The 25915-nt window shown below is 49.2% G+C and overlaps 1 protein-coding gene across 1 annotated transcript in view; it reads left to right on the top strand.

Moving 5' to 3' along the window:
* EXOC3L2 (exocyst complex component 3 like 2) overlaps positions 1-25915 on the top strand; it is an 89735-nt gene that overhangs the window by 27005 nt on the left and 36815 nt on the right. Inside the window, exon 2 of the mRNA XM_075848624.1 lies at positions 1256-1716. Within this exon, the coding sequence (XP_075704739.1) occupies positions 1266-1716 (451 nt within the window). The 5' untranslated portion in view covers positions 1256-1265. The remainder of the gene's footprint in view (positions 1-1255; positions 1717-25915) is intronic.

The raw sequence follows: 25915 nt of genomic DNA, 5'->3' as shown, positions 1-25915 counted from the left end.
TATGATTTGTATTCTGCATTATTTAGCAGTTTTCCCCTCTGCAGACTCTCTCTAATTCTCAGTTTTCTCTACGCTAGTGGGTGGAGCCTAACGGCCATCATGTCTCCTATACATTGCACACACAGAAGAGGAGAATCCTGCTCCCCTGTCTTTATCACATTTATAGAATCTGCAACATGGAAGAGATTATACAGCAGTAATGAGCAGTGTAGCTGAGAATCCAGCACTGGGGTGAGATATAAGACTTACTAGAAGATTCAGCATACAGGACGACATACAGAAGTAATGAGCAGTGTAGCTGAGAATCCAGCACTGGGGTGAGACAGTTTAACATACCAGGAAGCTGCAGCACATTTGTCTGTCTGTCTTTTTTACTCTGCTCCTGATTTCCCTTTTCTCTCTCCATGGACTTTGATGTGTAGCAGGGTCAGTGTCTTCTCTCTATGCTCCCTCCTTCTTCTCCCCCTCTCCTCTCTCCATAGACTTCTATGGGCATCAGTGTATGTCTTCTCTCTCTCTGATCCGTCCTCCTGCTCCTCTTCCACTCCATATAGACTTGTATTGGCAGTGTGTTTGTGTCTCTTTCTCTCTCTGCTCCCCATCCCTCTCCATAGACTTGTATTAGCATCCTGTCTGTGTTCTATCTGTCTTCTCCTTCTCTCCATAGACATCTATGGACAGGAGCATATATGTCTCTTTCCCTGCTCCCTCTTCCTGCTCCCCTCTCCATAGACTTTTATGGGCAGTGTGTCTGTGTCTACCTTTGCTCCTGCTCAATCCTCCTACTACCCTTCCATCTTCATAGACTTTGGTGGGCAGTGTCTTTGTGTGTCTCTCCCTATCTCTGCTTCTGCTCCCTCCTCCTACTCCCCTTTTCCCTCTCCATAGACTAGTATGCAGCGTGTCTGTGTGACTCACTCACTCTCTCCCTGCTCCTGCTCCCCTTCCCCTTTCCTATAGACATCTATGGCAGGCACTGAAGAGACATACCCCTGCATCCTGCAGTCTGTTGCTTCTGCTCTTTTACTAGGGACGGACTTTGCTTATCAACAGGGGGTGGACAGCAGATTACAGGAAGGGAGACACCTAGTGGCAGTAACGTCACACAGAATTTGCATGGATAAAAGGTTGATCTTTATCAGGAATAATATTAGATGAGAATACGTTTTTTGAAAAGTTATTTTCCATTTTAAGATTTTTGGGGTCGGATAACTGATGAATTGAGTTCTTTTAAGTTTTGTGTCTCTTTCTATAGAACTGAGACCATGCCAATCACAGCACCCAATCCATTTGATGAGGATACACCACTGGACCGCCCCTCCCCTGAGGGGGGCAACCCATTCCTTGATGATGAAGAGGAGGGAAAGCGGGAACCTTTGGGATCAAATGCAAAGCGTCGAGGAACACTTGAAAAAATTGCTGGGCTTTCACCTTTTTGGAAAGGAGGAAAGGGTCTTTTAGGGGTCAGAGGAGCCCCTGAGAAAAGACGGGGGAGGAGGAAATCGGAGGACGTCAGTCTGCTGTCTTTGGGCCGCAGAAAGGACAGTGGAGATGAGGAGGTTGGCGGTGGAGGAGTGAAGCGTCTCTCATTCCTATGGCTTGGTGGCACTGGAGGAAGTGCGGGGATCCGGTCACAGAGGGAGTCATTGGTGGAAGTGGTTCCTGAGCGGAATGAGGTGATCCGAGAAGCAGAGAAACCTCGAGAGCCGCTCTCTGGTGAGTCACCATTGATGCTGTGGCCGATGTTACAGTGTTATTAGTGATGTAGACACAGGGGGCGCTGTTCATTAGCTCATGATTAAGGATGATATGTTCTTGGATGAGGTGCCCATTATGATGATGACGATTTATTTAGATGTCTTTTTTATTCGGGGGATGCCGTGTTCTATGTTCCTCAGCTGTCTGGTAGGCACGGTGACATTTGGATTGTAGATGGATATTTTGCCCCATTTCTCTAGCACCGCTGTGGACATGACAGGAGAAGCGGCTCCTTTACCTGTGGGGCGCTTGCTCCTCTCCAGATATCATATTTCGGTTATTTATGGCATGAGGCTGACTCTGACTTCTCACCTCCAGTGGTTACTTGACCTTCACACGGGAGCCGACAGAATTATCCAGACTGATAGATCTTTAATGGTGGAGGATTATTAATATTCACTCTCCCTCCAAGAAGGCCCTGGAATCCGAGTCTCCGAGTTCTTCGGTTGTTCTTTATGGATTATTCTATTGGCTATTTTACACCTATGACTTTAATCTCTTCCCTGTGAGCGACTTCTAGAGTTCTGTGTAGTTATAAAGTGACATTCACCACAAGGTAGAGAGACAAAAGAAAAATGCACGGCGCTTCATAGTGCAGGCAAATCCAAGGCGGTGCAAGCGATTAGAAGCAGAGGTGTGATCACCTAAGTTCAGATGAACACACCGATAGGTGAACAAAGGCAATGGATATGACAAGTGCTGCTGCCAGGATCCAAACCCGGTTGACCAAAAGGTCACCGCATATAGGGTCATTTAAATGTAAAAAAACATGGATCATAAACGGCGCTGCTACTTACAAATGAAGACTTTGGATAATATAAAGATTGGAAATATTTCCATGTATTGTAGTTGTGGCTATGCGTTTCGACACCGCACCGCTATCTTCCTCAGGCCATATATAATACACATACAAACATCCGTACCTAAATACACAAAGTTGTTAAAAAAGCCGCCAATGCAACCAGGGCCAAAGTACCTAAATGACGTCATCTGACGAGGTCAAGAACGTAACGGGTAAATGGAAAAAGTTGTTTTGTATAAACCCTAAATACAGAGCAAAGTAGTTGTAATTATAGAAATGAAGAAGAACAAATATTGTGCAAATGATACAATAAACTTCTTTCTAAAAATAAGCGTAATCCCAGTACATTCAGATACTACAGACCGTTAATTAGTTACAAATGGGGAATTTTCTAAAAACAAACACACTGTAAAGGATCTGCCAGGCACAGCTTCGGGGTTAACTCCCATAATTAATCAGTCAGCACCTGAGAATACATCCCTGAGACTGACTCCTGCTTCCACCACTCAGGCTGGCAGGCTTAGGAGTGGGAGAGCCTATCGCAACCTGGCCAGACTCAGCTAGCTCCCGCCCTCGGTCTATTTAAGCCTGCCCTTCCTGTCCCTCGGTGCTTGTGATTCTTTCCTTGTGGTTTCCTGGCCCAGCTACAGCTCCTTCTATTTTGATCCTGCTCCATACAGACCCTGGCTTACTGACTACTCTTCTGCTCTTCGTTTGGTACCTCGCACACTCCTGGCTTGACTCGGCTCGTTCACCACTCTGTTGCTCACGGTGTTGCCGTGGGCAACTGCCCCTTTCCCTTGCTTGTATTCCCTTGTATGTTTGTCGTGTTTGTCGTGCACTTACTGAGCGCAGGGACCGCCGCCCAGTTGTACCCCGTCGCCTAGGGCGGGTCGTTGCAAGTAGGCAGGGACAGAGTGTCGGGTAGACTAGGGCTCACTTGTCCGTTTCCCTACCCCCGTCATTACATAATCACAAGCCCATACCTAGTCTACCCTGGTCCCTGACACCACTATGGACCCCCGTGAGACCCTGGCTCAGCAAATGCAGGGTCTCTCCCTACAGGTCCAGGCCCTGGCTCAGAGGGTCAACCAGCCTGATGCTACCTTGGTAGTCCCCCTCACCTCACCTCTTGAACCCCACCTCAAGTTGCCCGACCGGTTCTCAGGGGACCGGAGGGCTTTTCTCTCCTTTCGGGAGAGTTGTAGGCTTTACTTTAGTTTAAAGCCTCATTCCTCAGGTTCTGAGAGCCAGCGGGTATAATTATGTCCCGGCTCCAGGAAGGGCCCCAAGAGTGGGCCTTCTCCTTGGCTCCTGACGCCCCTGAACTTTCCTCCGTTGATTGTTTCTTTTGTGCTCTCGGACTCATTTATGACGAGACTGACAGGACTGCCTTTGCCGAGAGTCAGCTGGTGACCTTACATCAGGGTAAGAGACCTGTTGAGGAGTATTGTTCTGACTTTAGGAAGTGGTGCGTAGCTTCTCGGTGGAATGACCCTGCCTTAAGGTGCCAGTTTAGGTTGGGTCTGTCGAATGCCCTGAAAGACCTGCTAGTTAGCTATCCCTCTTCTGACTCCCTAGACCAGGTTATGGCTTTAGCGGTACGACTTGACCGACGTCTCAGGGAACGACAACATGAACGTTTATGTGTTTTCCCCTCTGACTCCCCCATGATGCCTCCCGAAGTTCCGTTGCTTCGTTCCTCCCCGAAAGACTCAGAGATACCTATGTAACTCGGGGCTTCCGTGTCCCCCCAACAACGTAGAGAATTCCGCAGGAAGAATGGTCTCTGCTTCTACTGTGGGGATGACAAGCATCAAGTGAACAACTGTCCTAAGCGTAAGAATGCAGCCAGAGAACTTCCGCGCCTAAGTGATCATCGTGGAGGTCACTTGGGCGCACAGGTATTTCCCGTAAATAGGAAACGTACTAAGATCTTGCTTCCCTTTCAGGTCTCTTTTGGTGGTAGGTCTGCTACCGGCAGTGCCTTCGTGGATTCAGGGTCCTCTACTAATATCATGTCTGTGGAATTTGCTATGTCTCTTGCTATGCCTCTGATTGATTTGCCTACACCTGTCCCGGTAGTGGGTATCGACTCCGCTCCTCTTGCTAATGGTTATTTTACACAGCATACCCCTGTTTTTGAACTCCTGGTTGGCTCCATGCATTTGGAGCAATGCTCTGTACTGGTGATGCAGGGATTATCGTACGATTTGGTTTTAGGCCTTCCCTGGTTGCAGTTGCATAATCCCACGTTTGACTGGAATACTGGGGAGCTTACCAAATGGGGTAATGAATGCTTGACGTCATGTTTTTCTGTTAATTCTATTTCTCCCCCTGAGGAGGTGAACACGCTACCTGAGTTTGTTCAGGACTTCGCTGATGTTTTCTCTAAGGAGGCCTCCGAAGTGTTACCTCCTCATAGAGAATACGATTGCGCTATCGAATTGGTACCAGGAGCTAAGCTTCCTAAGGGTAGGATATTTAATCTTTCTTGTCCCGAACGTGAAGCCATGAGAGAGTATATCCAGGAATGCCTGGCCAAGGGTTACATTCGTCCCTCTACTTCTCCGGTAGGTGCTGGCTTCTTCTTCGTAGGGAAGAAGGATGGTGGTCTTAGGCCATGCATTGACTACCGTAGCCTGAATAAGGTCACGGTAAGGAACCAGTATCCCCTTCCTTTGATTCCTGATCTCTTCAATCAGGTTCAGGGGGCCCAATGGTTCTCTAAGTTGGATCTACGGGGGGCGTATAACCTTATTCGCATCAAAGAGGGGGATGAGTGGAAGACTGCGTTTAACACGCCCGAAGGCCATTTCGAATACCTCGTCATGCCCTTTGGGTTGTGTAATGCCCCTGCGGTCTTCCAGAATTTCATAAATGAGATTTTGAGAAATTACCTGGGGATATTTCTTGTAGTGTACCTTAATGACATACTGGTGTTTTCCAAGGACTGGTCCTCCCACATTGAGCATGTCAGGAAGGTGCTCCAGGTCCTTCGGGAAAACAAACTGTTTGCCAAAACCGAAAAATGTGTCTTTGGGGTACAGGAGATACCATTTTTGGGTCAAATCCTCACTCCTCATGAATTCCGCATGGACCCCGCCAAGGTTCAGGCTGTGGCGGAATGGGTCCAACCTGCCTCCCTGAAGGCGTTACAGTGTTTTTTGGGGTTCGCTAATTATTACAGGAGATTTATTGCTAACTTCTCGGTCATCGCTAAGCCTCTTACGGACCTCACTCGCAAAGGAGCTGATCTCCTCCACTGGCCTCCTGAGGCTGTCCAGGCTTTTGAGGTCCTTAAGTAGTGCTTTATCTCGGCCCCGGTGCTGGTTCAGCCCAACCAAATGGAGCCATTTATCGTGGAAGTTGACGCATCTGAGGTGGGAGTGGGGGCTGTCTTGTCCCAGGGTACCAGGTCCCTCACCCATCTCCGCCCCTGTGCCTACTTCTCCAGGAAGTTTTCGGCAACTGAGAGTAACTATGATATTGGCAACCGCGAACTCTTAGCCATTAAATGGGCATTTGAAGAGTGGCACCACTTCCTGGAGGGGGCTAGGCACCAGGTAACGGTCCTTACCGACCACAAGAATCTGGTTTTCCTAGAATCTGCCCGGAGGCTAAACCCGAGACAAGCTCGATGGGCGTTATTTTTTACCAGATTCAATTTTTTGGTTACCTATAGGGCTGGGTCTAAAAATATTAAGGCCGATGCACTGTCGCGTAGCTTCATGGCCAGCCCTCCGTCGGAGGAAGATCCTGCTTGTATTTTGCCTCCAGGTATAATCATTTCATTGATCGATTCTGATTTAGTCTCTGAAATTGCTGCTGATCAAGGTTCAGCTCCCGGGAACCTTCCTGAGAACAAGCTGTTTGTTCCCCTGCAATTCCGGCTAAGGGTACTTAGGGAAAATCATGACTCCGCACTATCTGGTCATCCAGGCATCCTGGGTACCAAGCACCTCATTGCCAGAAACTATTGGTGGCCTGGGTTGCCTAAAGACGTTAAGGCCTACGTCGCCGCTTGTGAGGTTTGTGCTAGGTCCAAGACTCCCAGGTCCCGACCAGCGGGCTTACTGCGTTCGTTGCCCATTCCCCAGAGACCTTGGACACATATCTCCATGGATTTTATCACCGATTTGCCTCCATCCCAAGGCAAGTCGGTGGTGTGGGTGGTAGTAGACCGCTTCAGTAAGATGTGCCACTTTGTGCCCCTCAAGAAACTACCCAACGCCAAGACGTTAGCTACCTTGTTTGTCAAACACATCCTGCGTCTCCATGGGGTCCCTGTCAATATTGTTTCGGACAGAGGGGTACAATTTGTTTCATTGTTTTGGAGAGCCTTCTGTATGAAGTTGGAGATTGATCTGTCCTTCTCCTCTGCCTTCCATCCTGAAACCAATGGCCAAACTGAGAGGACTAATCAATCTCTAGAACAATATTTAAAGAGGCTCTGTCACCAGATTTTGCAACCCCTATCTGCTATTGCATGTGATCGGCGCTGCAATGTAGATTACAGTAACGTTTTTATTTTTAAAAAACGAGCTGTAATGGCAGGAAGGAGGTGAAGGGAAAGTGAGCCCTAATCTACCCACCGCCCTGTCCCTGCCTACTTGCAACGACCCGCCCTAGGCGACGAGGTACAACTGGGCGGCGGTCCCTACGCTGTCTAAGTGCACAGGAAAACAAACAGGGAACATGCAAGGGAAGGGGCAGTAGCCACGGAACGCCACGAGGAAACGGAGCGGCGAACGGACAGTCAGGACCAGGACGAAGTGAGTACACCCAAGCGGGCAAGGAGACAGAAGCAAGCCAGGGGCAAAGCAAAGCAGGTCAAGCAGAACTGCAGCAAGGCAGAAGCACGGCAGAAGCAGGCTGGAGCAAGCAGCAGTGGGGCCAGGAATCCAAAAGAATTACAAGCACTGAGGGAGAGAACAGGGCAGGTAATAAAGGACAGGGGGCGGAGCTAACTCCGACAGACCAGGCCGCGATAGGCTCTCCCACTCCTGAGCCTGCCACCCTGGTTGGTGGGAGATGGTGTCAGTCGAACAGGTCTGGCCTCAGGTGTGGATTGATTAATCCCAGGAGTATACCTAGATGAAGTACCTGGCAGATCCCTAACAGTACTCCCCCTTTTATGAGGGGCCACCGGACCCTTACTAAGGGGACCCGGTTTAGTGGGGAAGAGAAGGTGGAACCTCCTGATCAATACCCCAGCGTGAACATCACGGGCAGGTACCCAAGTCCTCTCCTCCGGCCCGTATCCTCTCCAATGGACCAGGTACTGGAGGGAGCCCTGGAGCATCCTACTGTCCATAATCTTGGCCACCTCGAATTCCACCCCCTCAGGGGTGAGAACGGGAACAGGAGGTATCCTCGAGGGGGACCAGGACGGGGAGCAGCGTTTAAGGAGGGAGGCATGGAAGACGTCATGTATGCGAAATGATGGGGGGAGCTCCAGACGGAAGGATACAGGGTTGAGGACTTCAATGATCTTATAAGGTCCAATAAATCGGGGAGCAAACTTCCTGGACGGGACCTTAAGGCGCAAGTTCCTGGACGACAACCAGACCAAATCCCCGACGACAAACCGGGGGTTAGCAGAACGTCTACTATCCGCCTGAATCTTTTGTGCGCTCTGGGATGCCTCTAGGTTCTTCTGAACCTGGGCCCAGACAGTGCACAGTTCCCGATGAACATCCTCTACCTCAGGATTATTGGAACAACCAGGGGAGACGGAGGAGAATCTTGGGTTAAACCCGAAAATTACAGAAAAACGGGGAGACCCCTGACGAGTTACTGACCCGGTTATTCAAGGAAAATTCAGCAAGGGGAAGGAATGAGACCCAATCGAATTGACAGTCAGAGATGAAACACCTTAAATATTGTTCCAGGGATTGGTTGGTCCTTTCCGTTTGGCCATTAGTTTCGGGATGGAAGGCGGAGGAGAAGGACAGATCAATCTCCAACTTTTTACAAAAAGCTCTCCAAAATAAGGAAACAAATTGTACCCCTCTGTCAGAAACAATATTGACTGGGGCCCCATGGAGACGCAGGATGTGTTTCACAAACAAAGAAGCTAACGTCTTGGCGTTAGGTAGCTTCTTAAGGGGCACAAAGTGGCACATCTTGCTGAAGCGGTCGACTACCACCCACACCACCGACTTGCCCTGAGATGGAGGCAAATCGGTGATAAAATCCATGGAGATATGGGTCCAAGGTCTCTGGGGAATGGGCAAGGAACGTAGTAGGCCCGCAGGTCGGGACCTAGGGGTTTTGGACCTAGCGCAAACCTCACAAGCGGCGACGTAAGCCCTAACGTCTTTAGGCAACCCAGGCCACCAATAGTTTCTGGTAATGAGGTGTTTGGTGCCCAAGATGCCAGGATGACCAGATAGAGCGGAGTCATGGTTTTCCCTGAGTACCCTCAGCCGGTATTGCAGGGGAACAAACAGTTTGTCCCCAGGGACGTTCCCGGGAGCTGCACCCTGATCAGCCGCGATATCAGAAGCTAAATCAGAATCCGTGGCAGAGACTATTATACCAGGGGGTAAAATACAAGCAGGATCCTTCTCAGAAGGAGGATTGGCCATGAAACTACGTGACAGAGCATCAGCCTTAATATTCTTGGACCCAGCCCTATAGGTAACCAAGAAATTAAATCTGGTAAAGAATAGTGCCCACCGAGCTTGTCTAGGATTAAGCCTCCGGGCCGATTCTAGGAAAACCAGATTCTTGTGATCCGTAAGGACCGTTACCTGGTGTCTGGCCCCCTCCAGGAAGTGCCGCCACTCCTCAAAAGCCCATTTAATGGCTAGAAGTTCGCGGTTACCAATATCATAGTTACTCTCCGTGGGCGAAAACTTCCTAGAGAAGTAAGCACAGGGGCGGAGATGGGTGAGGGAGCTGGTACCCTGGGACAAGACGGCCCCCACTCCCACCTCGGAAGCGTCAACCTCCACAATAAATGGCTCCTCTTGGTTGGGCTGAATCAGCACGGGGGCCGAGATAAAGCACTTCTTGAGGGTCTCAAAGGCCTGGACGGCCTCAGGGGGCCAATGGAGGACATCAGCACCCTTGCGGGTAAGGTCCGTAAGAGGCTTAGCGACGACCGAGAAGTTGGCAATAAATCTCCTGTAATAGTTGGCGAACCCTAAAAAACACTGTAACGCCTTAAGGGAGGCAGGTTGGACCCATTCCGCCACAGCCTGAACCTTGGCAGGGTCCATGCGGAATTCATGAGGAGTGAGGATTTGCCCTAAAAATGGTATCTCCTGTACCCCAAAGACACATTTTTCAGTCTTAGCAAACAGATTATTCTCCCGAAGGACCTGGAGCACCTTCCTGACATGCTCCACGTGGGAGGACCAGTCCTTGGAAAACACCAGTATGTCATCAAGGTACACAACAAGAAAATTACCCAGGTACTCTCTCAGGATTTCATTAATAAAATTCTGGAAGACAGCAGGGGCATTACACAACCCAAAGGGCATGACCAGGTATTCGAAATGACCCTCGGGTGTGTTGAACGCAGTTTTCCACTCATCCCCCTCTTTGATGCGGATAAGGTTATATGCCCCCCGTAGATCGAACTTAGAAAACCATTGGGCTCCCTGAACCTGATTAAAAAGATCCGGAATCAAAGGAAGTGGGTACTGGTTCCTTACGGTGACCTTATTCAGGTTACGATAATCAATGCACGGCCTAAGACCACCATCCTTCTTCCCCACGAAGAAGAAGCCAGCACCTACAGGAGAAGTCGAGGGGCGAATGAAACCCTTGGCCAGGCATTCTTGGATATACACCCTCATGGCTTCACGTTCAGGACATGAAAGATTAAATATCCTACCCTTAGGAAGCTTGGCACCAGGCACCAAATCGATAGCGCAATCGTAATCTCTATGGGGGGGCAACACCTCGGAGGCCTCCTTAGAAAACACATCGGCGAAGTCCTGAACAAACTCAGGAAGCGTGTTTACCTCCTCCCGGGGAGAAATAGAGTTAACAGAAAGACATGACATAAGACATTCATTACCCCATTTGGTGAGATCCCCAGTATTCCAATCAAACGTGGGATTATGCAACTGCAACCAGGGAAGACCTAATACCAGATCAGACGATAATCCCTGCATCACCAGTACAGAGCATTGCTCCAAATGCATGGAGCCAACCAGGAGTTCAAAAACAGGAGTATGCTGAGTAAAATAACCATTAGCAAGGGGAGTTGAGTCGATTCCTACTACAGGGATAGGATAAGGTAAATCAATACAAGGCATCTTTAGAGACATAGCAAATTCCACAGACATGATATTAGCAGATGACCCTGAATCCACGAAAGCACTGCCCGTGGCAGCCCGGCCAGCAAACGAGACCTGAAAGGGAAGCAAAATTTTATTGCGTTTCACAGTAACGGGAAATACCTGTGCGCCCAAGTGACCTCCCCGATGATCACTTAGGCGCGGAAGTTTTCCGGCTTCTTATTCTTGCGCCTGGGACAGGTGTTCAGTAGATGCTTGTCGTCCCCACAGTAGAAGCAGAGACCATTCATTCTGCGAAACTCCCTACGTTGTCGAGGGGACATGGAGGCCCCGAGTTGCATAGGTACCTCCGAGTCCTCCGTGGAGGGGCGAGGAGACGGGACCTCGGGGGGGATCGCAGAAAAGTCAGAGGGGAGCACACTGAAGCGTTCTAGCTGACGTTCCCTGAGACGTCGGTCAAGTCGTACTGCTAGGGCCATAACCTGGTCAAGGGAGTCAGACGAGGGGTAGCTAACCAGCAGATCCTTCAGGGCGTCAGATAATCCTAACCTAAACTGGCACCTTAGGGCCGGATCGTTCCACTGAGAAGCTACGCACCACTTCCTAAAATCAGAACAGTATTCCTCAACCGGTCTCCTACCCTGACGTAAGGTCACCAGCTGACTCTCGGCTAAAGCAGTCCTGTCAGTCTCGTCGTAAATGAGTCCGAGGGCAGAGAAAAAACGATCAACAGAGGAAAGTTCAGGGGCGTCAGGAGCCAAGGAGAAGGCCCACTCTTGGGGCCCTTCCTGGAGTCGGGATATGATGATACCCACCCGCTGGTTCTCGGAACCTGAGGAGTGGGGCTTTAGGCGGAAATACAGTCTGCAACTCTCCCGGAAGGAGAGAAACGTCTTACGGTCCCCTGAGAACCGGTCAGGTAACTTGAGGTCGGGTTCTAGAGGTGAGGTGAGGGGTACTACTAAAGCAGCGTCACCCTGATTGACCCTTTGGGCCAGGGCCTGGACCTGTAGGGAGAGGCCCTGCATCTGCTGGGTCAGGGTCTCAAGGGGGTCCATGATAGCGTCAGCGTAGGAGAAATGGTAGACTAGGTAAGGGCTTGTAATTATGTAATGGCAGGAAGGAGGTGAAGGGAAAGTGAGCCCTAATCTACCCACCGCCCTGTCCCTGCCTACTTGCAACGACCCGCCCTAGGCGACGAGGTACAACTGGGCGGCGGTCCCTACGCTGTCTAAGTGCACAGGAAAACAAACAGGGAACATTCAAGGGAAGGGGCAGTAGCCACGGAACGCCACGAGGAAACGGAGCGGCGAACGGACAGTCAGGACCAGGACGAAGTGAGTACACCCAAGCGGGCAAGGAGACAGAAGCAAGCCAGGGGCAAAGCAAAGCAGGTCAAGCAGAACTGCAGCAAGGCAGAAGCACGGCAGAAGCAGGCTGGAGCAAGCAGCAGTGGGGCCAGGAATCCAAAAGAATTACAAGCACTGAGGGAGAGAACAGGGCAGGTAATAAAGGACAGGGGGCGGAGCTAACTCCGACAGACCAGGCCGCGATAGGCTCTCCCACTCCTGAGCCTGCCACCCTGGTTGGTGGGAGATGGTGTCAGTCGAACAGGTCTGGCCTCAGGTGTGGATTGATTAATCCCAGGAGTATACCTAGATGAAGTACCTGGCAGATCCCTAACACGAGCATTTTTGGCCAAGTTATGACCATTTTTGTAGTTATGCAAATGAGGCTTGCAAAAGTCCAAGTGGGTGTGTTTAAAAGTAAAAGTCCAAGTGGGCGTGTATTATGTGCGTACATCGGGGCGTGTATTATGTACGTACATCGGGGCGTTTTTAATACTTTTACTAGCTGGGCGTTCTGATGAGAAGTCTCATCCACTTCTCTTCAGAACGCCCAGCTTCTGGCAGTGCAGATCTGTGACGTCACTCACAGGTCCTGCATCGTGTCGGCCACATCGACACCAGAGGCTACAGTTGATTCTGCAGCAGCATCAGCGTTTGCAGGTAAGTAGCTACATCGATTTACCTGCAAACGCCGATGCTGCTGCAGAATCTGTAGCCTCTGGTGCCGATGTGTCCTCGCTCGTCTGACACGATACACAGATCTGCACTGCCAGAAGCTGGCCGTTCTGAAGAGAAGTGGATGATACTTCTCATCAGAACGCCCAGCTAGTAAAAGTATTAAAAACGCCCCGATATACGCACATAATACACGCCCACTTGGACTTTTACTTTTAAACACACCCACTTCGACTTTTGCAAGCCTCATTTGCATAACTACAAAAATGGTCATAACTTGGCCAAAAATGCTCGTTTTTTAAAAATAAAAACGTTACTGTAATCTACATTGCAGCGCCGATCTGCTGCAATAGGAGATAGGGGTTGCAAAATCTGGTGACAGAGCCTCTTTAAGGTGTTTTGTCTCTGACTATCAATATGATTGGGTCTCATTCATTCCCCTCGCTGAATTTTCCCTTAATAACCGGGTCAGTAACTCGTCAGGGGTCTCCCCCTTTTACTGTAATTTTGGGTTTAATCCACGGTTCTCCTCCGTTTCACCCGGTAGTTCCAACAATCCCGAGGTAGAGGTCGTTCATCGGGAACTGTGCACAGTCTGGGCCCAGGTTCAGAAGAACCGTGAGGCGTCCCAGAGCGTACAAAAAACTCAGGCTGATAGAAGACGTTCTGCTAACCCCTTGTTTATGGTCGGGGATCTGGTGTGGTTGTCGTCTAGGAACTTGCGTCTCAAGGTTCCGTCCAAGAAGTTTGCTCCCCGGTTTATTGGGCCGTATAAGGTCATTGAGGTCCTCAATCCTGTCTCCTTCCGGCTGGAGTTACCCCCGTCTTTTCGTATACACGAAGTGTTTCATGCCTCCCTCCTCAAACGCTGCTCCCCGTCCTTGGCTCCCTCGAGGAGACCTCCTGTTCCCGTCCTCACCCCTGAGGGGGTGGAATTAGAGGTGGCCAAGATTGTGGACAGCAAGATGGTCCAAGGCTCCCTCCAGTACCTGGTCCATTGGAGAGGATACGGGCCCGAGGAGAGGACTTGGGTACCCGCCCGGGGTGTTCACGCTGGGGTATTGGTCACGAGGTTCCACCTGCGTTTCCCCAGTAAGCCAGGTCCACTTAGAAAGGGTCCAGTGGCCCCTCATAAAAGGGGGGGTGCTGTAAAGGATCTGCCAGGCACAGCTTCGGGGTTAACTCTTATAATTAATCAGTCAGCACCTGAATCTACATCCCTGAGACTGACTCCAGCTTCCACCACTCAGGCTAGCAGGCTTAGGAGTGGGAGAGCCTATCGCAACCTGGCCAGACTCAGCTAGCTCCCGCCCTCGGTCTATTTAAGCCTGCCCTTCCTGTCCCTCGGTGCTTGTGATTCTTTTCGTGTGGTTTCCTGGCCCAGCTACAGCTCCTTCTATTTTGATCCTGCTCCATACAGACCCTGGCTTACCGACTACTCTTCTGCTCTTCGTTTGGTACCTCGCACACTCCTGGCTTGACTCGGCTCATTCACCACTCTGTTGCTCACGGTGTTGCCGTGGGCAACTGCCCCTTTCCCTTGCTTGTATTCCCTTGTATGTTTGTCGTGTTTGTCGTGCACTTACTGAGCGCAGGGACCGCCGCCCAGTTGTACCCCGTCGCCTAGGGCGGGTCGTTGCAAGTAGGCAGAGACAGAGTGGCGGGTAGACTAGGGCTCACTTGTCCGTTTCCCTACCCCCCGTCATTACACACACATTGTAGAATATTATAAGAAATGACTTACAGAAAGCGCACACGAGTTACTTCTGACAGAAAAAATATATATAAAAAACCGCGATCGTGCTGCACAGGCGGCGCTAAAGCCTCCCTGGAGTCAAGGCAACCAGAAGCGGCTACGAAAGGTGAAAAGGGTCAAAAGAAGGGACTGAACATACAAAAGGAGCGCTAACATATTGATCTGTAAACATATAACACGTTAAGCGATGTTCTATACCATTAAAAAATTGTACATTTAATAAGTGGATATGACGGAAAATCAATCAATTCTACAGCGTCCAATCATCAGTCGAGAGAGGATTCCCAAATGTCAAACCTTTTGGATGAAGTGGAACAAGTTTAAATATCCAGGAATTCTCTCTTAGTTTTAGTTTCTGAAAACGATTTGGAGCATCGGGGGAAATGTGTTCTATGGGGGGGATAATAATTCTATCAAACGGGCAATTATGTGAAGAGGCCCGAGAAACCGCGTCATCCAGGAATCCCTTATTAACATTGGACCCGTGCTTATTAATTCTACTCCGTAAACATCGGATTGTCCTCCCTATAAACTGTAACCGACGTGAACGTTCTAGAAGATAAATTACATCACATCACACACTCCCCCAATCACATTACATCACACACTCCCCCAATCACATTACATCACACACTCCCCCAATCAAATTACATCACACACTCCCCCAATCACATTACATCACACACACCCCCAATCACATCACATCACATTACATCACATCACACACTCCCCCAATCACATTACATCACACACACCCCCAATCACATCACATCACATTACATCACATCACACACTCCCCCAATCACATTACATCACATTACATCACATCACACACTCCTCCAATCACATTACATCACATTACATCACATCACACACTCCCCCAATCACATTACATCACATTACATCACATCACACACTCCTCCAATCACATTACATCACATTACATCACACACACCCCCAATCACATCACATCACATTACATCACATCACACACTCCCCCAATCACATTACATCACACACTCCCCCAATCACATTACATCACACACTCCCCCAATCACATTACATCACACACTCCCCCAATCACATCACATCACACACTCCCCCAATCACATTACATCACACACTCCCCCAATCACATTACATCACACACACCCCCAATCACATTACATCACATTACATCACATTACATCACACACTCCTCCAATCACATTACATCACATCACACACTCCCCCAATCACATCAGATCACATTACATCACATTACATCACACACTCCCCCAATCACATTACATCACATCACATTACATCACATCACATTACATCACACACTCCTCCAATCACATTACATCACATCACATTACATTACATTACATTACATCACATCACATCACATCACATTACATTACATTACATCACATCACATCACATCACATTACATTACATTACATCACATCACATCACACACTCCCCCAATCACATCACATCACATTACATCACATCACACACTCCCCCAATCACATTACATCACATCACATTACATCACATCACATTACATCACACACTCCTCCAATCACATTACATCACATCACATTACATTACATTACATCACATCACATTACATCACACACTCCCCCAATCACATTACATCACATTACATCACATCACACACTCCCCCAATCACATTACATCACATTACATCACATTACATCACATCAAACACTCCCCCAATCACATTACATCACATTACATCACATCACACACTCCTCCAATCACATTACATCACATTACATCACATCACACACTCCCCCACTCACATTACATCACATTACATCACATCACACACTCCCCCAATCACATTACATCACATTACATCACATCACACACTCCCCCACTCACATTACATCACATTACATCACATCACACACTCCCCCAATCACATTACATCACATCACACACTCCCCCAATCACATCACATCACATCACATTACATCACACCCTCCCCCCAATCACAAATTACATCACATCACATCACATCACACACTCCCCCAATCACATTACATCACATTACATCACATCACATCACATTACATCACATCACACACTCCCCCAATCACATTACATCACATTACATCACATCACACACTCCTCCAATCACATTACATCACATCACACACTCCCCCAATCACATTACATCACACACTCCTCCAATCACATTACATCACATTACATCACACACTCCCCCAATCACATTACATCACATCACACACTCCTCCAATCACATTACATCACATCACACACTCCTCCAATCACGATGTGGGAGGTATGATATGATAATATAGGAAGAATTGCTATGGTATGATATGATATAATAGAAAAAAATTGATATGGTATGATATATAGAAGAATTGATATGGTATGATATGGTATGCTATATAGAAAAATTGATATGGTCTGATATATAGAAGAATTGATATGGTATGATATGATATATAGCAAGAATTGATATGGTATGATAATATAGCGCATTGATATGTCTGATATGGTATGATCTATAGCAACAATATATAGAAAAATTGCAATGGTCTGATAGATATGCTCTATAGAAAACTTGCTCTGGTATGATCTGTATGAATATAAAAGGTATGATATGGTACTTCTCGATATAAAGAAGACTTGAATGTATGATATGGTAAGATATGGCTATCGATATGATATGACTATGGCTCATGACAATGCTATGGTACTGCTCTGATACTTATATGGTATGCACATCACATACCAACTCCCCCAATCACATCACATCACATTACATCACATCACACACTCCCCCAATCACATCCCATCACATCACATTACATCACATCACATTACATCAACACACTCCTCCAATCACATTACATCACATCACACACTCCCCCCACACATCACATTACATTACATCACATCACATTACATCACATCACATCACATCACATCACACACTCCCCCAATCACATTACATCACATTACATCACATCACACACTCCCCCAATCACATTACATCACATTACATCACATCACACACTCCTCCAATCACATTACATTACATCACATCACACACTCCCCCAATCACATTACATCACATTACATCACACACTCCCCCAATCACATCACATCACACACTCCCCCAATCACATTACATCACACACTCCCCCAATCACATTACATCACATTACATCACACACTCCCCCAATCACATCACATCACACACTCCCCCAATCACATCACATCACACACTCCCCAATCACATTACATCACATTACATCACACACTCCCCCAATCACATCACATCACCACTCCCCAATCACATTACATCACATTACATCACATTACATCACACACTCCCCCAATCACATTACATCACATTACATCACATTACATCACATTACATCACACACTCCCCCAGTCACATCACATCACATCACATTACATCACACACTCCCCCAGTCACATCACATCACATCACATTACATCACACACTCCCCCAATCACATTACATCACATCACACACTCCTCCAATCACATTACATCACATTACATCACATTACATCACATCACACACTCCCCCAATCACATTACATCACATTACATCACACACTCCCCCAATCACATTACATCACATTACATCACACTACACACTCCCCCAATCACATTACATCACATCACATCACACACTCCCCCAATCACATTACATCACATTACATCACATCACACACTCCCCCAATCACATTACATCACATCACACACTCCCCCAATCACATTACATCACATCACATCACACACTCCTCCAATTACATTACATCACATCACATTACATCACATCACACACTCCCCCACTCACATTACATCACATTACATCACATCACACACTCCCCCAATCACATCACATCACATCACATTACATCACATCACACACTCCCCCAATCACATCACATTACATCTCATCACATCACACCCTCCCCCCAATCACATTACATCACATCACATCACATTACACACTCCTCCAATCACATTACATCACATTACATCACATCACACACTCCTCCAATCACATTACATCACACACTCCCCCAATCACATTACATCACATTACATCACATCACACACTCCTCCAATCACATTACATCACATTACATCACATCACACACTCCTCCAATCACATTACATCACATCACACACTCCTCCAATCACATTACATCACATTACATCACATCACACACTCCTCCAATCACATGACTTAAGGTATGTTTGATGCTTCCGCTATCTACGACCTTACACCCCAAACCCCAATAAGAGACCACACATGAATTTTGGTGTAAAGGCCACAGCAGCCATTTATTAAACACACCTTTTTTCTGAAAAAGAGCATAACCATAAACACATCATAACTCCATGATAACATCCTGCTCTATTTCCCAACTCCAGATAAAGGATCCTTGAAGGCACTTCAATCATTAAACTCCATCGTTTCCTTATTAGGTCTGGACCCCTTACCCTACAGCCGTTCTGCACCTGACCCGAGGGCACCAACCATGTCCAAGACCTCTCTCTCCCTTCCTGGGGACCCTGCCCATCAGGAATATATATGAGCTGGGTAACCACTCCCCAGCCCTCCAATACTATCCAGGGTTAAACGCCCCGAGTTCTCTTGCAACAATCTCCATTGTTGCTTCTCCTTCTTACCATTCCGTGCCTCCAAAGACCCCTCCTCCTACCGCCACGACAATCATGTGTGACCCCTTACACATGATTGTCCCTCCACAACTGCAGGGCTTTCTCCATGCCCTCCTTGATGTCCAGGTTCCACATATCCAGACCCACCTCGTTTAAATGAACACCATCCGCCCTGAGGAAACCGACCTCTCTGCCCTCCAACTCCTTATGCCTCACCACAACACCGCCATTGCGTGCCACAAACCTGCCAACTACCTTGTTGACCTTTGCTCGCGCTTTATTTAAGCTATGTACGGAACGTGCCTGCCGCCACACCTTGCGAGCCACAATATCTGACCAGACAATCACCACTCCTGGGAACGCCGACCACAACCGCAAAAGGTCAATCTTCACATCCCTCACTAAATCCCTGGACGACCGAATGCCCAAATCATTGCCGCCAAGGTGCACCACTAAGATATCCGGCGCCCTGTCCAAACCTGCATAAAATTGTACCTCTGGTAACAGCCTACACCACAGCATGCCCCGCAGGCCCAACCATCTGACCTGCACCTCTGCGTGATCCATGCCCAACTGTCGTCCGGCCGGACGAACATCTGCACACACACCTCCCCAGTGCACGTAGGAGTGCCCCATGATCCAAATCAAGCAGGGACCTGCACCTAAAACAACACAAAACAACAACGTAACTACTCCATATCCACCTCCAGCACATCTTATCACCACCGCCTCAAAGCAAGTGAGGCCGCACATACAACCTATATCTGTCTGACTCCCACCTACCGATCTTCTTAACCATCGCCGGGGATAAACCCCACCGAGCTGCCTCCGTAGCTGCGCCAATTCTAAAGGAATGAGAGCTAAAACCTGCTCCACCTCTGCCGGACAACAGGATACATTTTTTGAACACCTGTGAAAACTGGAATTTTGACAGAGACAGCCCGTCTGCATGAACCAACAAGGATGCCGGGCCCTCAGGCCTCACCGCAACAAACTCCCGAAAACAGCGGACCGGGCACACCCGCGACCCTGGTAACTCATACAAACGCACCACAAAACCTCTCCCTTCCTGATCTGTCTTAGATCTACGAAGCAAACAAGAAAGGCAGGAGCCATCCAAATCCACATCCGCGTACAATAAACCCCCTGCCACACTCTTACTGGCCGACACCAACTCCGATATTCGGAACGCCCCAAAAAAAGCCAAAGAAAAGGCCAGTGTAAATAGCCGCGCTTCAAACGCCGAAACACAAACCTCCCTCAACAACTCACAAATTACTACCAACAGCTCAAATGACACCGGCTTCCTGAGATCCCTAACTGCGGAGCCCCTCCTGAAACCCTTCATTGCCTGCCGCACCAGAAAGGACTTAGTCACGTCCTCCTCACCTTTCTTCTTGAACCAAAAAGCCAAGGCCGACAAACTCCGAGCAACCGTTGCTGCAGACGCCCCTTCACTGTACGCCTTTCCTATAAAATACAGCAAACACGCCTGCCGATCTGCAATACCTGCCTGCGCATTTACCAACAACGCCTCCCATACCTGCCATACCGCACTGTACCTCTGCCACGTAACCGCACTAACCGACCTTTCCACGAGCGACATCGCCATTGTCACACCACCTTCCACAGATGCTCTGGACACGGCAGGCCATGAGACTCCGCCCCCGGCGCCAGCAGACGAAACCTGTCCCACTGTTGACGAGAAAGGGAATCAGCCACAGAATTAAGCACCCCAGGAATATGCACTGCCACAAAATGCGCATTCAACATCAGACCTCTCAACACCAAATGTCGCAATAGTCGCACGACTGGCGGAGAATTAGCTGTCTGAGCATTAACAGCCTGAACCACACCCAGATTGTCACATACGAAACGCACTCTCCGGTCCCGCAGACAATCCCCCCACAACTCCGCCGCCACCACAATCGGGAACAATTCCAGCAGAGCCAAGTTACGGACAAAACCACATTCATGCCAAGCATCTGGCCAAACTCCCGCACACCAACCCGCGCACCAACCCGCACACCACTGCCCCTGGAAATAAGCCCCAAATCCGCATGCACCTGATGCATCAGTATACAGCTCCAAGTCCACACTAGACACCGGCTGATACATGAGCACCGACCGCCCATTGTAGGTCTGCAAAAACTCCCCCCACACCAACAAATCAGCTTTCAACTCCGCCGACAACCTAATGAAATGATGAGGGGAATGCACCCCTGCGGTAGCACCAGCCAATCGCCTGCAAAACACCCGTCCCATGGGCATAATCCTACAAGCAAAATTCAAATGCCCCAACAAGGATTGCAAGTCCCGCAACTGTATCTTCTTCCTGCGCAGCGCACTCGCCACCAACCCTCTCATCTCCAGCAACTTATCATCAGGCAAGCGACACTCCATGTTATCTGAATCAATCATGATTCCCAAAAACTTAATGACCGTCGTGGGTCCCTCAGTTTTTTCAGGCGCCAGAGGTACCCCAAAATCCTTTGCCACTCTCTCCATAGTGTGTAGCAATCCCGCACACACATAGGTACCCGGCGGCCCGATAAACAGGAAATCATCCAAATAATGCAGCGCTGATGGCACCTGCGCCTCCCGACGGACCACCCACTCCAAAAACGTGCTAAACATCTCAAAATAAGCGCATGAAATGGAGCAGCCCATCGGGAGGCAACAATCTACGAAATACCCATCCTGCCAATAACATCCCAGCAAACAAAAACTATCCGGGTGCACCGGCAATAAACGAAAAGCGGCCTCAATGTCAGTTTTTGCTAACAGAGAGCCCTTCCCGTACCTGCGAACCCAAACAACCGCCGCATCAAAGTTAGTGTAACTGACCGCGCACAGTGCCGGATCAATGCCGTCATTCACCGACTCGCCTTCCGGATAAGACAAGTGATGAATAAGGCGGAATTTATTCACCTCCTTTTTTGGAACCAAACCTAACGGGGAAACTCGCAAACTCTGAACAGGCGGGCAGGAAAACGGACCCGCCATGCGGCCCAACGCCACCTCCTTCAGCAGCTTATCCGTAACCAGATCAGGCCGCGCCAAAGCAGACGACAAATTACGGACTACCCCGTCACGTCCAACCGACGTACAAGGAATCCGAAAACCTTCTGAAAAACCTAACCATAACAACTCCGCCACTTTTTTATTTGGATAGCCCCTTAAAAACGGGAGCATCCTTTCCACCCTCACCGGCGTCGCCCCCTCTTCTGCTCAGCATCTCCCTGCCTGCCCTTATGCTTCTTGAAGCATCTGGACAACCCATGGGCGCCTCCGCAACCGGAGCACTCGTGCTTATATCTACAGTCTGGGCCGAACTTGCAATGCCCCTCGTTGTACTGCCAGCAACACCCCTTTCCTGAGGATCCTGACCGACCCGCTGCTGACCCCTGCCCGCCGGCCGTATCCCGAAAGGGCTGCTGACCCTGTTTTGGCGCAGACATCAGCCGCATCCACAAACTGATATCTTTGTGGTCCCATCGCAATGACGGGCGCACCGACTTCCGTTGACGAAACTGTTCGTCATACCGCAACCAAGCGTTACCGCCGTATACACGATACGCCTCCCCTACCGAATCCATATAACAAAATAACGCCGAACAGTTCTCCGGCGCCTTCTCACCCACCACACTAGCCAAGATAGCGAAGGCCTGCAGCCAATTCGCAAAAGTCCGAGGAATCAAGCGATACCGCCGCCGCTCCTCCTCCTCCTTCTTACTTTCGTCCGGTTTCCACCGGTCCAAATTAAACTTTTCTAACGGCAGCAAAGAAAAAATCTCCACATATTCATCTTTCCAGATCTTTTCCCTAATTTCCACCTTCAAATGCGCCCCCAGCGGGCCCTCAAAACACACATAAACCTCACCTTTAGCAGCGTCAGCCAAACGCACATCCTCCACCACTTTCTTAGCCGTACTATCCGCCGCATCCACCGCTTTTTCCACCGCCACTACGGCACCCACAACCGGCGCCACTTCACTAACACCCGCAATCCCTGCCGCAGCCGCACCAGAAATCGCCTCGTTAGCAACTGCACTCCCTGCCGCACTAGCAGACGCCTCACTAGCAGCGCCCCATACCCTCGCTGGCGACTGCTCTACGCCTGGCACAGTTCTCATAAAATACTCCTGCATCCCTCTAAACAACAATTGCATCTGTGACATTGACAACATCCCCCCCACATCCCCCCCACACATCCCCGTCACCACATCCGTGGTAGACTCACCCGGCCGTCCCTGAGGTGACCTCCCAGCGGACGCGTCCATCACTCCAGATAATCCAGGCGTCGGTCGTGACGATCCTGGGGAGTGGTGCTCCTGCACCCCACGCTCCCCGTAGCTCTGCACACTTCTTGTTGAGGAAGCTCTAGGCCCAGCGGAACGCGGCCCGTCCATGATCCTGCCACCCGCTGGTGGCGTGACATATCCAGCCACGATCCTGCCACCCGCTGGTGGCGCGACTTCAGCCTGACAGCCCTGCCGATCCAGTCCTTCTGCAGGGCTGTCAAACACAAATCTTCTTGTCGCCGCTTGTCTTGCAGACCGCTGCCCCCTCTCGTCCGGATGGGGCCCGACGTCACTCACCGAAGCTGCCCGGGTCCTTCCGGTCGCTGTCGCTGTCACACGCCTCCCTGCTCCTGCAGGAGGCGATCTCGCTCCCCATCCAGAGGCCGCTCGCCTCTTCCTACGTGTCGGTCTTGCAGTCCGGACGTCTGTGTGCAGAGCTCCTCCGGCACCTGGAGCATCGGCGCCGGAGAAAGCCGTCACTTCCTGTGATGCGCGCGCATCCGGTCCCGCACGCACATCCGGCCTTGTGCGCGCATCCGGTCTTGCGCGCGCATCCGGTCCCGCCTCCACTTCCGGCGTCGTTGTTTGAGACAGGAGGGAGGAAGATGGCCGCCGCGGCCCCCCCCCCCTCCTGTCACCTCCGATCTAGCCCGCCTTATGGGATTCCTCCCAGACCTCCGCGGACCGTCACCAGGGTGTAGCTCCAGACCAGCAGGAGGAGGAGGGTCCCTGGAGGGGCTCCCTCGGCGCCGACCAGACCGAGGTGCATCTGCAGAAGAAGGCCTCTCCTGAGGCCCGGAACGCCCGCTGCTGCGTCCCTCACTCTCCTCTCCAGCCGCTGGAACCGGAGGGAGAGCCCCGGCAATCAGCGCATCCAGCCATCCCACGCCGTGCTGCATCGCTGCATCCCGGATCCTGGCCATCGTTGACTCCATCGCCGCTTCCATCAGGTAAGTAGAAAATATTTATCTGTATATTTATCTTTTCACTATAATAACAGGACAAAACTTTCTCCTGTTGTCCAGCGGGAAAGAGGGCTGCCCCTTCCCCGCATGGACTTATATACTTTATTCTCCACCCACCACATATAGATACATTTTGCCCCATGCCCCTTTCACATAACCCTCCAATCCCTATAAATATAGCCTAAAACATAATAACTAGAACATAATAGCCTAGAACTCCCAAACACCTAGTCATGCGCTTCCTTCATTACGGCTGCGCCTACATTACGCAGGGCTCACTTTACATCACATTACATCACACACTCCCCCAATCACATTACATTACATCACATCACATCACACACTCCCCCAATCACATTACATCACATCACACACTCCTCCAATCACATTACATCACATTACATCACATTACATCACACACTCCTCCAATCACATTACATTACATTACATCACATCACACACTCCCCCAATCACATTACATCACATTACATTACATCACACACTCCTCCAATCACATTACATCACATCACACACTCCCCCAATCACATTACATTACATTACATCACATCACACACTCCCCCAATCACATTACATCACATTACATCACATCACACACTCCTCCAATCACATTACATCACACTACATCACATCACACACTCCCCCAATCACATTACATCACATCACATCACATCACACACTCCCCCAATCACATTACATCACATTACATCACATTACATCACATTACATCACATCACACACTCCTCCAATCACATTACATTACATCACATTACATCACACACTCCTCCAATCACATTACATCACATTACATCACATCACACACTCCTCCAATCACATTACATTACATCACATCACATCACACACTCCCCCAATCACATTACATCACATTACATCACATTACATCACATTACATCACATCACACACTCCTCCAATCACATTACATCACATTACATCACATCACACACTCCTCCAATCACATTACATTACATCACATTACATCACACACTCCCCCAATCACATTACATCACATTACATCACATCACACACTCCTCCAATCACATTACATCACATTACATTACATCACATCACACACTCCCCCAATCACATTACATCACATTACATCACATCACATCACATTACATCACATCACACACTCCTCCAATCACATTACATCACACACTCCCCCAATCACATTACATCACATTACATCACATCACACACTCCTCCAATCACATTACATCACATTACATCACACACTCCCCCAATCACATTACATCACATTACATCACATCACACACTCCCCCAATCACATTACA

This window comes from Rhinoderma darwinii, unplaced genomic scaffold, assembly GCF_050947455.1.
Source record: "Rhinoderma darwinii isolate aRhiDar2 unplaced genomic scaffold, aRhiDar2.hap1 Scaffold_437, whole genome shotgun sequence".
NCBI lineage: Eukaryota > Metazoa > Chordata > Amphibia > Anura > Rhinodermatidae > Rhinoderma > Rhinoderma darwinii.
Note: the sequence above shows the minus strand (reverse complement) of the source record. Positions and strands in the feature narration are given on the sequence as shown.